We start from the raw sequence: 15,103 nt of genomic DNA, 5'->3' as shown, positions 1-15,103 counted from the left end.
CTACATTTATGACTTTACAGCTGAGACTCCACACAAAACTGTACAAGACAAGTGTGGCATGTTCTCCTTAGATTAATTTTTTCATAATCAACACATCAGCTAAGATGAACCAAGACTGGTTTAAAAGAATCCATAAGGACATACACTGAGTTTTGCATAACCTTAGTTTATATTCACAACCTGACTTACAGCACAGCTATTTTTGAATCAACAAATTGAGCAGCAGTTTCACATGAGAGAAACTTTCCCTTAAACGTTTAATATAACTCATGACAAATTGAGCTGCTTAGCCAAAAATTATTACTTGACATGAATTCCATAATTAAAATCAGGTAATCCTTTATCACATCTTGCTGCGCAACAAAAAAACCTGTTCTCAAAGACAGTCTTTGAAATTAAGTAAGAGCATGAAAAATACAAGATGAAGCACTAAGAAAGCAAATCTTTAAAGGGTTTCTAGCAAGAGTTGAACCACTATCCAGAAGCTGTAGTAAACAACGTATTTCAAACAAAGAACAACAACAACAAAAAAAAAAGCAGGTAATGCAATATTTAAAAAGCAAAACTACCTGAGGAGTTACCAGAGACAACATTCATATGTAGCATTTCAGAAACAACTAGTTCTGCAGTCGTGGTTCTGTGGTCAAAGCATTTCCTTGGTGTGTGTACACAGGGTGTGCAGCTGCCCCCAGACGTCAGGACACCCTCCCTCGTACCCACTGTGATGGCATCGCTCCAACCGCAAGAATGGAGCTCGAGCGGTTGGTGAGGGCACCAAAACACTGCAGTGCATTGTGCACATCTCAATTTTCCTAGAATATGGCATTTTTTTAAACTTGAATTAGTGCCTGGAGTTTCTGGCTATCAGACTGTACAGCCACGTCCCGTAGAAATTGGATCTAATTCTCCATTTTCCGGTTGCTGAGACACCCCCGCTACCCAAACACCAAAGGGAACTTGTGTACTCACAATATGGAAAGATTAATGCACGTGTAAAATTCTGCAGGATCAGCACCTTTGTGTGTAGTCAGAGTACTGGACTATTTATTTTTGTCAAATTTATTGAGCACCTAGAAAAATCCCATTATAAATAAAACAGCATGCTCTTAATAAAACTTGACATGCATGGTAAGTTTTCAATTTATAGTGGGGCTTATATACATAATGTTTTTATTTTATCTCTGTGTTTTAATTTGATTTCCTACATCCATATATTTGCTTCCCTTGAATTTATTCTCAAACTAAAAAAGCTCCTCCATTTATTTCCTAAATGCTAAAAGAACTACAGGTTTAAAAACTTGTTTTTATGCTTAGAAACCTCATACTGAAGGAACTCATTTACACTGAAAAACACCAACTTCAGGCTCCATTAATTATGCTACTGCAAAAATTCTAAATGGTCACAGCAGCAATAAGCAAATATCCCATGGAACATTCCCAGACAAGCATCATTTTCCAATCTATTGAGCTCACAGTTCAAAAAGCTCAAGTGCTATTATCAGGCTATGCTCAAGCAACACTTGCAGGTTTAGTCAATAGAACTTTTGTATTTAGGAGCATCTGAAGACCTGACTCATAGCTACTTAAAATTCAGGTTAGCAAGTTAAACTTTCATCTGCTACAGTTCCTTCTGTTCTGGGGGACAAAATAAATAAATAACTAAACCAACACTTGTTTTAGTTACTGAAGTGCCTAACTTGTTATTGCCAATTATTTTTAAAACTGAGTCAATTTTGAAGAAAACAAAGAAAAAGTTAATACTTCATCATTAACCTGATCCTGTAAACACCTGATTACACCATAAATTTGAAGAAATTACTGTCCTCAACAGGAAAAAATTACTCCAATTAATGGTTCTTGCTCTATCTTACACTTTTACTGGTATCAAGAGTTTTCAAAATTTAGTGCATATTCTCCTGGTAGTTTTGAGTTCCTCTCTTTCTTATAGAAAAATACCCAGATAGTTATCTACGGATTTCCAGCTCCCACAAGCACAGCTAAAAAAACATCACAAGCTATAAAAAGAGTTTCTAGCAAATCCTTAATTTGATTTGAAGCACGTACTTTTGATGCAAGTACTTCCATAATTTCATCTTGATTTATATTTGTAATGTCTGCTGTAGTGTGGCACTTATTAATTAAACTGATTAAGGATCTTCAGCTGTACCATAGGCTCTCCACTCTTCCACCCACTTTGTTCCTAACTGTCATTAACCTCTAGGAAATGTCCTCTTTGTTGGTTATTACTGTTTAATTATACTGTATAGTTATGTCATCACATCTGTGAAATACAACCTCCCATAACAACACAGCTGTGGAATATGATACTCCTGCCCAGCAGTAAAATCCTGGTTACAGCAGAGAATCCACACACACCACGCTGATGGAGGAAGTGATACAAAACTTTTCAAAAGCCCTTGATTTTGAGTAGGGCTGTTGAGACAGGAGGTAAGTACAGCCTTCAAGAGAGGTCTCGAAGTCCCCCTCTCCTGACAAGATCTTCCATACATCAGTAATTACTTCTAAACTCAGAAAACTTAGAAAAGAGAAGTTCTACACAGAAATAGTAAAGTGAAAAGGAACCTCAGAAAACAGAATTTATGAGCTCATCGTCTATTTTTTTACTAATAGTATGAACTACAACTGAAAGACACTTTTTCCTGGAACCCTCTGCTTCCATTCATGATCTCATGATGCACAAGCATTTCCTCTGCTTGTAAAGTAACAGCAGCAGTGACTGCAGTGGTCCAAAGAAAACAGCTCTTTGCACATTACTGCCATCCTTTACAGGTGTGAGGGGAAAAGAGAAGACAACCACTCTAACAACTGGTTTTTAGAATATTACCAGCAAAAGCTGCCCACATCACAAGGACCTCCCTCTAAAACACTGGATGGAATGATCACTAATTCCTGAAATTTAACGTGAACTATACGTTCTGCTGGTACATGGAAAAGGTGTGGCTGTATCAAACACAGCAGGAGTGTTACCATAATATGCAGAAAACATTGTGTAAAATCTGTGTACTACAACCTGTCCTCACTTTGTCCTCCTTCTGACAACATTAGCTGGCTGCAAGCACACAGGCTTCTCTACAGGAAAGAAATGGCACTTTATGTTTACTGGGGAGAGATTTTTGTGTGTGTGTGTGTGGAGTGGGTGACTGGGAGAGAATTGCCTGATTTGTCAAGAGCGGAGATAATGAGATAACAGCAGACAGTTTCAAGCCTCAAACAAGACTCTGTACGCCAAGCTTCAGCAAGATTTTCTCTTTCCAGGTCTGAGTTACAAACCCTTGACTGGCCAGTAAGGAGTTGTTTACCTGACAGAAGCAAGGGGGCAAATTCCTTTAGATTGATGCAAAACATTTTCCTACTCTGGAAGTCAGAAAGGGAGGAGCACCAAGTTTATTTATGTAGCTCAACCAGCAGCCAAGCCATGAGGATGCCTTATTGTGTAGAGTTCAGAAGTGTACATTAAACTCCTCCCTTTAAAGCAATGCAGAAGGAAAGTTGCCGTTCCCAATCCTGGAGTCAGGAGCAAAGGGGAGATAAATAAACAACGAGGTTGCTGTTTGACATAGTTTTTTGTCACAATGCTTATGATTAACCAAGTGAAGAAACAGAGTGACGGGGAGCAGAGAGCTCGCACAGATACCAGAGCCAGAGGGAATGACAACAGAAGTGCCCAGGGCTTCGGGTGGTCTTGTTTTACAAAGCCAGATTAATTAACCAGACACTAAAGGACATCAATTTTAGAAAATGAAACACGTTAGAAACCAAAATGCCTCAGAGAGTGAGCAGCTAGGGAGCTATAACTAAATTACTAAGTACAAAATGAAGCAGCCTGCAGAGGAAATGAGTAATTAAAACACCCTCCCCTGAGCGACAGGCTGGCGAGAGAGGGATAACTCCAGGACCCTGGTGCTGGAGGTAAACAGTACCAAAGCCAAAATGTGACAGATGAAAACAGATGTTTTATACAAACAACAACCCCAATCTCCTGCCTTTACAGCACTCTCAGGTATGACATTAGGCACAGTCAGTCTGGAACAACCTGAGGAGATGCACACAGGAATTACATCACCCACCACTACCACGCTGCTGCCCTGGGATGAAGCACTGCAGTCGCTGGACAGTACTCAGCAGCTATACACAATGTTTTCAGAGGAAGAAATAGATTAGCATCAACCTCGTTCTTCTTTCTGCAAGAGAATTTAACAGACCCTGGCAGCACAGCAAACCCTTCTGCACCCCTCTCCCCTTCCATAAGGAAGCAAAGATGCCCTTGGGCACCTGCTGTCCTGGTGAGCAGCATCACTCCCAGCCTGAGCTGACTCCTTCTTTTCTGCTGCTCCAGAGACACCAAGAACAACACCTAACTTGCCAATCCTTAAGTAAGCAATTCTGGCAAAGCGGTTTCCAACTTTTTCCACTAGATCTTTTCCAAAGAAGACAAGCCTTGGGTGTAGCAAGTTTCAGCTCAATGCGAGTCCTTCCTTCTTCTCTTTCTGAAACCCTTAAGAGCCACTAGTTGAACATGAGTCTGTCTGCAGGCAAGCATGGAGGATGATGATGACCATGGGGGACACCCTGCAGCGAAGGGCTTACACTTCTTCCCACTTTCTCCCCAGACATGGCTCTCTCAGAGGGAGAAGCCCCAGTCCCAATGAACATCATCCTCTTTCCCAGCCACAGACGGCAGCAAGGCTGGAAAGGTGAGGACATCCCATGTTGATGCCGGTGCTGAGAACCTCATCAGGCAGATGTCCCTCAACACCACCTCAAGCCCTCTACCAGGTGAGCGTTCCTCACCCACCGTGACCAACTTCAAGTGAGGGGACCTTCACTGTCCCTTAAGGCTCTCTGTGAGCAGGGGGATGCCCCGTGCTATCTCAAGCTCTCCACCTTATTCAGAGGCAGACGCTCACCATCCCCTCAGACCCCTGGTGGGCAGGGGGACCCTTGACCCCTGTTTCTTCCATCAGCCGTGGCCCCTCACCATCACCTCAGGCCCTTCTGGCAGGCACACATCCCCTGCACGGGACACGGGCAGCTCACCTGCTCCGTGGGGCGAGGAACCCCTCACCGTCCCCTCCTCGCAGGAGCCCCCGCTCCGCCCAGCCCCACGTCCCCTCCCCGGGACAGAGGGTCCCTCTCCGCCCCCTGGGGCCGTTCCTGCCCGGCGGAGCGGGCCCGGCCCCGCCGCCCCCGGCACTCACTGCGGCGGGAGCTGCAGGGCCGGGCCGCCGCGGCGCTGGAAGGCGCCGTCCACGAAGACGCCGTTCTTGCCGAGGCAGCGCAGGTAGAAGTGCGGCTCCTGGAAGCTGAGCTGCAGGTGCCGCCGCGAGATGAAGCTGGAGTGCCCCATGTTGACGTCCACCGAGCCCTGCGAGGAGTTGCGGCCTATGGTGACGGCCGGCTGCCGCATGAGGAACTCGAACTCGCGGCCCTGCAGCCGCGCCAGCACCGGCCCGGTGCAGGCGGCGGGCGGCGCGGCCGGGGGCGGCGGCCCGGGAGGGGGCGCGGCGGCGGGGCTGCAGGGCGCCGAGCGCAGCGCCAGCAGAGCCCGCGCCCCGCTACTGTCCTCCCCGACTTCGGCCATGTTCCCCGGCAGCGAGCGAGCCAGCGTGCCGGCCTCCGGGGCGGGGCCGGCGGGGCGGGGATGGCGGGGACGCGGGGCGGGGCGGGAGCCGCGCCGGGCGCGGCCGCCCCGCCGCGGTCCGGGGCGCGGGGCGGGGGCGGCAACGGCGGGCGCGCGGCGCCGCCCGCGGGCCAGGGCGGGCAGCGCAGCCCGGGCAGGTGTGAGGGAGCGGCCGCGGCCCGGCGGTGCCGGCCGTTCAACCGCTCTGTGCACAAACCCCCCGAGCCGCGGGGCTGCCCCCGCCGCGAATCAGTTGGCTGTGGGCTTTCTGCGGGCAGGGGCGGGTCCATGCCACGGCACGGTTCTGGTCACTGACACGGGCTCGCTTCAGCGGCCTCTTGCTGCCTCTCCATGGAATCATAGAATGGTTTGGGTTGGAGGGACTTTAAAAGATCACCCAGTTCCTGCCCCTGCCATGGCAAGGACACCCTCCACTATCCCAGGTTGCTCTAAGCCCCATCCCACCTGGCCTTGGACACTTCCAGGGATGGGGCAGCCACAGCTGCTCTGGGCACCCTGTGCCAGGGCCTCCCCACCCTCACAGGGAAGAATTTCCTCCCAGTATTTCACATAAATTTCCACTCTTTCAGTTTGTACCTGTTACTCGTCCTATCGCTGCAGTTCCTACCAAAGAGGCTCTCTCCAAATCTCCTCATAAACAACTCCCTGTGCTGGAGAGACGCCCCAAGCCCAAACCAACCTGCTCCAGGCTTTCTGTGGGGCAGGGGCACATACATCCTGTGGCGGGGGTCTGGTCTCTGACATGAGCTGGGTTCAATGGCCTTCTGCTGCCTCTCTATGGAATCGTGGAATTTTGGCTTGGAAGAGACACTAAAACTCATCGGTTCCACACCCCTGCCATGGGTAAGGACACCTTCCACTAGATCAGGTTGCTCCTAGCCCCATCCAACCTGGCCTTGAACACTTCCTTAATAACCCTGGACTGTTTGCTGATGCTTGCTGAAAGGGGAGATTCATCCCACATCCACAAAGGTGTGAGGGTTAAAGCACCTTTTGAAGAGTTTATATATATACATAAAAATATATACACTCATATTTGAATGTATATAACCATATAGTGCTTTTATAAAGATTTATACTCAGAAAGTTTTTCATTATAAGGGACTGTGTAGGTTGTTTAGCTTGCATTACAGCATTTCTTGAAATTACTTTTTATATTTCTGTGTGATTACGTATTATATTTCTGTCCATAATTATATTAATGATAAAGGCCATGTACTGTGCTACAATAGCATATATTTGGCTCATGTATAGTCTGTGCTATACATACATATCCATATATACATATATCCAGATTAAAGAAAAAATGTTTCTGTATAGGCGAGCTGGTGATACTTTGCAGAATCCTGACTAGTTAAATAATCACAAAATACAATGAATTTGGGAGAGGGAGCAGCTGTAGTTTTGTATTGCTTCAGCTTGTGTGGGGAATGTGTCAGCTCATAGCAAGGCTGCTCAACAGTTTCGAGGAGATGGGGGAAAAAATCCCATAACTGGTCAAAAGTGCAGAGCAAATTTCAGCGATGAAAACTGTAATTAAACGAGCTGGAATTGGTCCAGGACCACAAGGTTAACATCCCTCTTCCTGGAACATCTTCTCTGAGATGTTTAATGACTGCTGAGCAGTCGGGACCTGCATTAGACATTTCACCCAAGACATCATCTTCAGTGAGTGCTCTTTGCCTCTGCAGCTCAATACCAACCAAGAGGGAGAGAGAAAAGCACAAAACACCAATGCCACTTCTTCCACACCAGTGGCAGCTCTGCAGCGAGACTCAGCCAAGCTGGGCACAGCAAAGGGTTGCAGGAGAGGGAGGAAAAGCATCCACAGAGGTGGCACAGGGAGGAGGGAGGTGGTCTAGACTGAGATCTGAGCTCCTCTCCTGCCCCAAACTGCTCAGCATCAGCAAACGCTTGTGGCCAAAAAGCAAAATGTGGCCATCAAGTAGAGCCAGAGCCACATGCTGCCTGACAGGAGCTGGCTCAGGCTTTTACTCCATCCACCCTTGGATAAGTGTGCTGTTACCTGAGCTTAAAGATGGACCCAAGCTGGTAGGCAGGTGAGTGGCAGCAAGCAGGGTAAGACCTTGTATCAGAGCAGCCTGGCCTGGCAAAAAAAATTAACAGAGAAAGCAGTGCTAGAGATTTTAGTTCATGTCTAAAGCTTTTCTAAATCCCAAATTTGACCAGGAGGACCCCGAAAGGAGCAGGAATAGGGTGAGGCTGTAACCAGATGTTGTCAGTAACTGTTTCTAGGGCTGCTTGAGAAAACACATTGTGGGCAGGCTGGGTCAGGGCAGGAGCCAACTCCCCATGGGCAGGAGCAGGGCCCTGGTTCCAAACACAGGAGGTGCAGGGAAGCCCCGTGTGGCCCTCTGATGTGGGGCCAAGAGACATGTCACTGCAGGCCTGGGTCCTGTTACTGCTCCCACATTCGATACAGGCTACAGATTTCTGCAGCTCCAGTTAGGGAATAACCCGAGGGCTGACACGTGAGGCTGGCTGGGAAGATCCTTGCCCTGCTCAAAGGCTCCCCAGCTGCTCAGGACAGAGCTGATGCAGCATCGCTGCTCCAGGGCTGGTGGAACTGGTGATGTCAATGGGCATGTCCACACGTGTCACGGTCATCTGCAGCCACTGGGACACTCCAGCCACACCAATGGATGAGATTTTTTCTAACAAGTCTTTTCCTTTCTACTTCTGAGAAATTTCTTCTGAGTGGCATTTGCTGCTTAAGCCAGCACTACTGCTGAGATAAATCCCAGCTTCATGCACAATGTGATCAAGTGGTGTACAGAAACAGGATTCCTCTGAGCTGCCTGGTGGGTTGTGCTTAGCACCGTGTCTCAGCAGCCCGTCTGCCTGCGGCATCCTTTCCCTAAGCTTCTAACAGAGGGCTCTGCTGGCAGCCTGCAACGCTCTGCTCAGCTCTAATCTGCCCTGCAACAGCATCAAACCAAGGGCCCTTCAGCCACGGCAACGCCTTGTGCTCCTCCAGTCAGCTAATCCTGCTTGAAGTCAAGCCAGCTGCCCCGGTGTAAGTGCCCGATGTAAACGTACTCAAGATTGTTTGAATTAAGTTTATCTCGTCCTGCATGGCTGGACTTTGTAGCTGTTCCTTTTCCTCTGCAGGGTTTTAGATGGCTGTGTCAGCAGATGTGGCCAAACTTCTTAATTCCATGAGTTGCCTACCAAAATATTTGGATGGCCAGGAGATGCCTGCCAGGTTTCAAGAGGTGTAAGGAGCCGAGCACAGTACTTGTGCCACCGGAGATGTGGATGTGGGAATTGCACTTTGGCCATCCCTGGCCATCCAAACTGTCCTGCTCCAGCCAGAACTGTACTCAGGCATTACCATGGTGTGACACTAACACAAGCACATGCAGAAATAATCCCTCCTGGCACTTTGTAGAGATGCCTTTGGCCATTTTGAGATGCTGCCCTGCCTCATCTCTCTGTGCAACAGGACAACCTGAACGGGGAGGAGAAATCAAACATTCAAACAAAGCAGCTGTGAGAGCAGAAAATATCTGGGATGGAGTCAGGGTTACTCAGAGAGTGGTGTGAAACCCAAATGTCCTTTGTCAAATATTTGTTTGGCTGTGTGTCATTGCTGACTGTCTCAATACAGCAAGAATCTGTTTCATGCTATCTGTTGTGGGCAATTGAATGTAATGGGTTGTTATGGTCACCCAGATACCACTGCATTGGGCAAACACAAATCTTGCAAAAACAGTGATAAAAGGGCACGTTTCTGCTTTTATCTGCTGGATGGTGTCTGCTTAGTAACACTGAGTTTCTAGAAGTGAAATGCTGCATTTCTGTAGCATTTCACATGGCTGTTGCTCACTGTTCCGATGCGTGAGACTCAATACATATTTATCAAGCCCCAATTCAGCAAGGAATCTGCTTGGCTTCAGCACTGCAGGAAATCTGTTCTACCCCCAGACCAAAGCATCATTGAAAAGCAGCTTGGACAGAAAGGAATGATGAGAGCTGTGCACTGGGCGTGTATTTACCCAGCAGCCAGACAACACATTGATGCTCACAATGAAAGGCAGCCTAATGTGTGCAGCCCTGACCTGGGAAGGAGGAGGAGAAGAGTGAAGGAAAGCAATTACTCTAAGGAAAAGACAGTCTGCTGTCTCTGTGCCAGCTCAGTCCAGCATTTCTCCTGAGCATGGTGGCAATCTCATGGGGTTAATGGCGATAAGGCTTTCACTGATGGAAGTGTGCATCATTAGCAAGCAAGCAGCACCTGCATCGCACAAACACTTTGATAAAATACAAAAGAAGAGGGCAGCGGTCCCTCAAATTCCAGCCAATCTCTCCGCAGCACATTTTCCTCTCCCTTCTCTCAGCTCTCAAGTAGGTTTTAAATGCTGTTGTGGTTTTTGTCCAAACTGATTTGAAGCAGTTTAAGTGATGAGCAATGTGCCCTGGATCTGTGGAGTTACTTTTCCCTGCACACCTGAGCTCAGGAGCAGCCTCACTTTTCTCTCCAGCTGGGTGGGTTTTAATTCTGCTTTGTGTCTCAGGGAAATCACCATGACATGACACAGGAACAAAAAAAGGTTTGCACTTATACATGTCTAGTAGGACTTTCTTCTTAACCAAGCAGCTGCAGAAAGTTAAATAAAATTCATTGTTTTGAAATACATTCAGGCACATCACAGTATTTGTCTCACACACACATATACACACACACACACACACACACACACACACACACACACACACACTCTTGCATGGTGTCTAACTCGGCCTCCCATGGGATTTCTACCTGTTTTCTCAATTCTGTTGCAGCATCTGTGCTTTTAACTCAATCCTTATGTCTCTCAGAGATGACCCTTGTGCCTGATGTAGGACAACCATGGAAATGTCCCTGCCTGCCAAAACTGCATCCATGGCATGGCTGGGAGGACGCGTGCAAGGCTCGCAGTGGCTTTGAGGATGTGAGCTGGCATTGAGGGTTTGGGGAGAACAGCAGCACCCTAATCCCATCTGTGATACCCATAAATACCTTCCCTCTGTCCCAAGAATTTACAGATCTCTCACAGTGGCTCTGAGCCAGGTTTTAATCCAAATGGGCTGATAAGAAAGGGCTGGCCTGTGGAGGAGGTGATCCACTAATAGAGGAATTCTTTCTTCTTCAAAATGTTGAAGAAAACAACATCAGTGAGTCAGAAATATGGTGGGAGCACTCACAGTCCTGAAAGCTCACAAAGGACACAATCCCTCCATTTTCTCCCCTAATGCCAATAGGTTGCTAAGCTGAGGGGAGCAGGATCAGAGAGAGAAAAAGGCAGGCAAACATTGCCCTGTAGTGAGGGGGCACTGCTTAAACCCTGCTTGTCAGGGCTGCCTCCTGCAAGGTGCTGCATGCCCTGTGCTGGGTGCTGAGCAGCAGCCCTGGTGCCTGCAGAGATAGGGCTAAATGAGATGCTGTGTCTGTTAGCTCCCTCCCAAGAGCAGCACAGCCTGCAGAGACTGTGCTTTCTATAGTAATGAATTTTTTTCATTTTTAAATCAGCTGTGATCCTGTTTACTGTAAACTCCAGCATGCTCGAAATGTTTCTATCACAGTTTATTTAGGCTTCAGAGAGATTTTTTTTGAATCACACTTATCAAGAATATATTTTCACAGCAAGCTCTCTGAAATACAGTAAGGACCCAGGAACATCTGATGCCCAGACTCTGCCATTCCCTAAGATATTATATGATCTGCTCATTCCCCATGCAGAAATGCTGTCACTTTTGTAGAATCCAAGCCAGTGCCTGTCTGATGTATGATACCTCACTTTGGAAGGCCTTGAACAAGACTATTTGTTGTCAAGATACTTTTACAAAAGCAATACAATTTCATGGGTTGTAGTTAAAATAATTCATACAGTTTACACTGCTCTGTGTGCTTTGAGCTTTAAACCTGCTTAGCTAACTTAACTTTCATTTTGGCTTGAGACTTGGACGAGGGTGGAATGCACAACACAGGCCAGGTCTGAATGATTTGCTTTAGTTTTCTGAATGATCTCATTTTCTCACTATCCATAGATGTGAACAGAGGGAAAAAAACCCACCACATACTTTTCAACAGCTGAAAACAACTGAACCAGTAAGTATATTATCTGATACCAAAACCAAAACATTTCAGCCCAAAAGGAATATGGCTTTGGACTTTTATGAGCCACTGCAGCATATAGTGCCTGTCACTGCTGAAAACAAGCTCCATGCATTGTCTGGAGGGTTGGAAGCAACTGATCTTAAATATCTTGCTTTACAAGCTGCCTGAGAAGCAAGAAGAGACAGAAAAGCTACAAAATTTGCCCTGTATTTTTATAAAACATTTAAACAAAAGGCACAGGATGTGTGTGTTTGCTGTCCCAAATCCTAGATCATGATCCACACCTGTGATGATGTATCTATCATGAGGTGCAGCCAGTGTAACGTGCAGCCAGTGTAACGTGCAGCCAAAACCACAGTGGTCACGCCTGATCCCAGCATCCTTCCCCTGTTTTCACAGGCATAAACCACACAGAGAAGGTCAGGGCAGTCTGGAATCAGTTCCAAAGCCAGCATGTTGTGTGTGTAAATGGCCTCTTTGCTACCTCACCCCTATGCCATGACCCACCAGCCCGGACTCTGCATTACCCCAGCCTTTGGAAATGGCTGCATGCAGGTGCTTCTTCAGCAAATTCCCCCCACCAAAATAAACAGCCTCCCTTTCTTTTTTAATCAGCTATCACCTATTAACCTGCTTGATTAAAATTTTCCCTTCCAAGTAAAAAAGAAAACCCACCAAGCCATGCCAGGAAAATAAAGAAAAGGTCTGGATTCAGCCTTTCTCACCCTGTTCAAGGCTCCCTGCCTGGAGCATCCCAGGGATGCATGTACACCATGAAAACTCTTTTGGATGGATTAAAACATAAGGAATAATGATGTAGTGGCTGGTGTTCATGTGGCTCTGTTTTTACTCAAGTAAGAGACAGGGGACCAAGGGAAGAGGGGAAGAGTCCAGTGCCCAAGGACAACCAAGGTGTCCAGCATCCATGTGGGAACAGGCCTGGACTTCAGCCTCTGTGTAACATCCTAGCAGAGGAAATTTGAGTTGCTGTGATCTATTCTTAGCTTTGGCTGTCAACATGGGTTATCCTTGAAGTAAGGACTAGCAAAGGCACTTGTAAACCATAATTGCTTTCAGTGGGACCTGAGCATCTTTTGGGATCACTGGAGCCTCTCAGCAGGGAGCAGATGCTGCAGGAGGGACTCTCCTAAAATATCCTGCTGTTCTGCAGACACCTCTAAAGCACTGAGCAAACCCAACTTCTGTTTATAGTTCCAGCATTAATGATGGTTCCCAGTAAAATCCTGGATTAAGTGTGAAACTCTCCTTTTCCCATTCTGTGCTCCCCTTTCTGGTTGGTTGCATTCATTAGGTGTGTTAGTAACTTAAGGACATCTGATGTAAGTGCTGGGAAACCCTGGATTTACAACAACCAGGCATCACTTTCAGGGCCCACTGTCACCCTTAGAAAAGCATCTGCTATAAACAGTTTAACTTACATTACTAATAATACCATATTGTATTAAAAGTGAGAGGATTTTAAAAATCCAATTCACTTGTCCTTCAGCTTGGCCAGTGAAAAGAATCAATGAGATTCTTTCAAGTGTCTCACTTCAGTTTGGGGCACTTTTCACTCACAAGTTCCCACATGCTGATGAACTTGCTTTACAGGAAGAAAAGGTCATGTTTACCTGCTTAAAAACCCCACCTTTGCACCCTGGAAATTGAAAAAAAATTAAAATGTCTCCAAAAAAAAGAGAGAGACATAGGAAAGCATGAAAACATATCTATTGATTTTCTTATTATAAATACATGTTTTACAGAAATGAAACTGTTGCTGAATTTGACTGAAGGTCATTCTTCATCAACAAAATAGTAATAATGTAAGAACTCAATGGCTGAATCAAATTCAGTTTATGTTAACATACGCCATTATGGAGTAATCTTTGATTGGATTAAGGATGTTATTTTCCTTTTTCAAGGTAGGATTTAAAATCCCTAACCATTAAAAGTAACTTATAGAAAGTTTGGGTTATGGGCAAAGTTTGCATTAGCCAAACTAAAAGATAATACAGGAACTTTGTAGCCTTCAGAAATGTTGACTCTAACGCTGACTCTAACCCCAAGGGCTCATTATGCTGGGTTATGTGTTCACTTTGGGCTGGAAAGGGAGAAACCAAGAGAAAGTGATTTGAAACAGACTTATGGATTTTTGTACCTTTGCTTTCTGTATAGCTCAGAGTGGAAACTGGGTGGATGCCAGTGGGTCTAAACTCCCTCCAGGTTCTCCAAGGCATCCTGGAGCCCCAGGTCTCTTCACTCCCTTTAATACCCAGCATCACTCACCCTGGGCCACAATCCCTGGCCATGGAGGCACCCAATGTTAGGACGGTACCACCGCTGCTTGTACTGAATCCTTTCTGCCCTGTTCACCCAGAAGTTGTTTTCCCTCATCATTTCTTCCTGTTAGAGGTTTGCTCAGAAGCCTGCAGCAGGCACACTGGCTGACAGCATCCATTGCCTTGGGGATGTGCTTGGTTGGAGCCTGGGCACAGCCACAGATGCCCATTTGTGCTGCCCATGGCAAGAGGAACACCCCTGGCAGCACTGGCTCCCGGGCTCTGACGCCAGACCTTATTGCTAAATGCCCAGCATGATAATTTGGGATTTTATTTTCCCCCCACCTTGCATCCTGGCTGTAATAAACTGGAGTGATACTGTCTCAGGCTTCCTCCGTGCTTCTCCTGAAGCTTCTATCTAAAATTCAGCATTAGCAAAATGTGCCTCTGGAATAAGGCCTCATAAAATATTGTTAGGATTGCTAGGCAACCCGGAGGCACGTTGGGAGCTGAAAGGAGCCTTAAGTGGGCGTAGCGAGCCTGAGCTGGAGTCTCAGATGAAAAAGAGAGGGTATTCTTTGTGTCTCCATGCTGACAACACTTTGCCTTTGATTTTCTCTTGGAAAGAGGTTGAGATAGACTGCTTCCAAATGCACAGAGGTACATATCTGTGTAATTGTTGCTGCGGTGGCCTCTAACCTCAGATTAATCAGCTGGATAAGAAATGCACCTATCCAGGGCTTTTCAATAGCAATAAAAGTAAAATGAAGTTTTTATGGCCATGAAAACACCCATATTCCAGCTGCTTGCATCTTCCAAGGGCTCATTTTGTGAGAAAGAGAGGCCGTGCTCAATGAGAACTTGTTTTATGAGGCCACTGAGGCGTTACCTCAAGCCCTGCGCGCGCTGCAGTGGTGCTTAATGCAAACCGACTCTGGAAGGAAGGGAAACAAATAAGCACACAATTTATTGGCAGGGTCTAGCACAAGTAATCGGCTATTTGCAGATACACACACAGGAATTAAAGGAAAATTGAACTGG

At 46.5% G+C, this 15,103-nt stretch overlaps 1 protein-coding gene across 1 annotated transcript in view; it reads right to left on the bottom strand.

Moving 5' to 3' along the window:
* The window catches only part of FOXK1 (forkhead box K1), a 56,117-nt gene extending 50,391 nt beyond the window's left edge, over nucleotides 1–5,726 (bottom strand). The window contains exon 1 of the mRNA XM_068207152.1: nucleotides 5,220–5,726. Coding sequence (XP_068063253.1) covers nucleotides 5,220–5,602 — 383 coding nt within the window. The 5' untranslated portion in view covers nucleotides 5,603–5,726. The remainder of the gene's footprint in view (nucleotides 1–5,219) is intronic.
* Nucleotides 5,727–15,103: the final 9,377 nt, after the last annotated feature.

Source organism: Anomalospiza imberbis, chromosome 16 (genome assembly GCF_031753505.1).
Source record: "Anomalospiza imberbis isolate Cuckoo-Finch-1a 21T00152 chromosome 16, ASM3175350v1, whole genome shotgun sequence".
NCBI lineage: Eukaryota > Metazoa > Chordata > Aves > Passeriformes > Viduidae > Anomalospiza > Anomalospiza imberbis.
The sequence above is the reverse complement of the archived record's forward strand: the minus strand, read 5'-3'. Positions and strand labels throughout refer to the sequence as shown.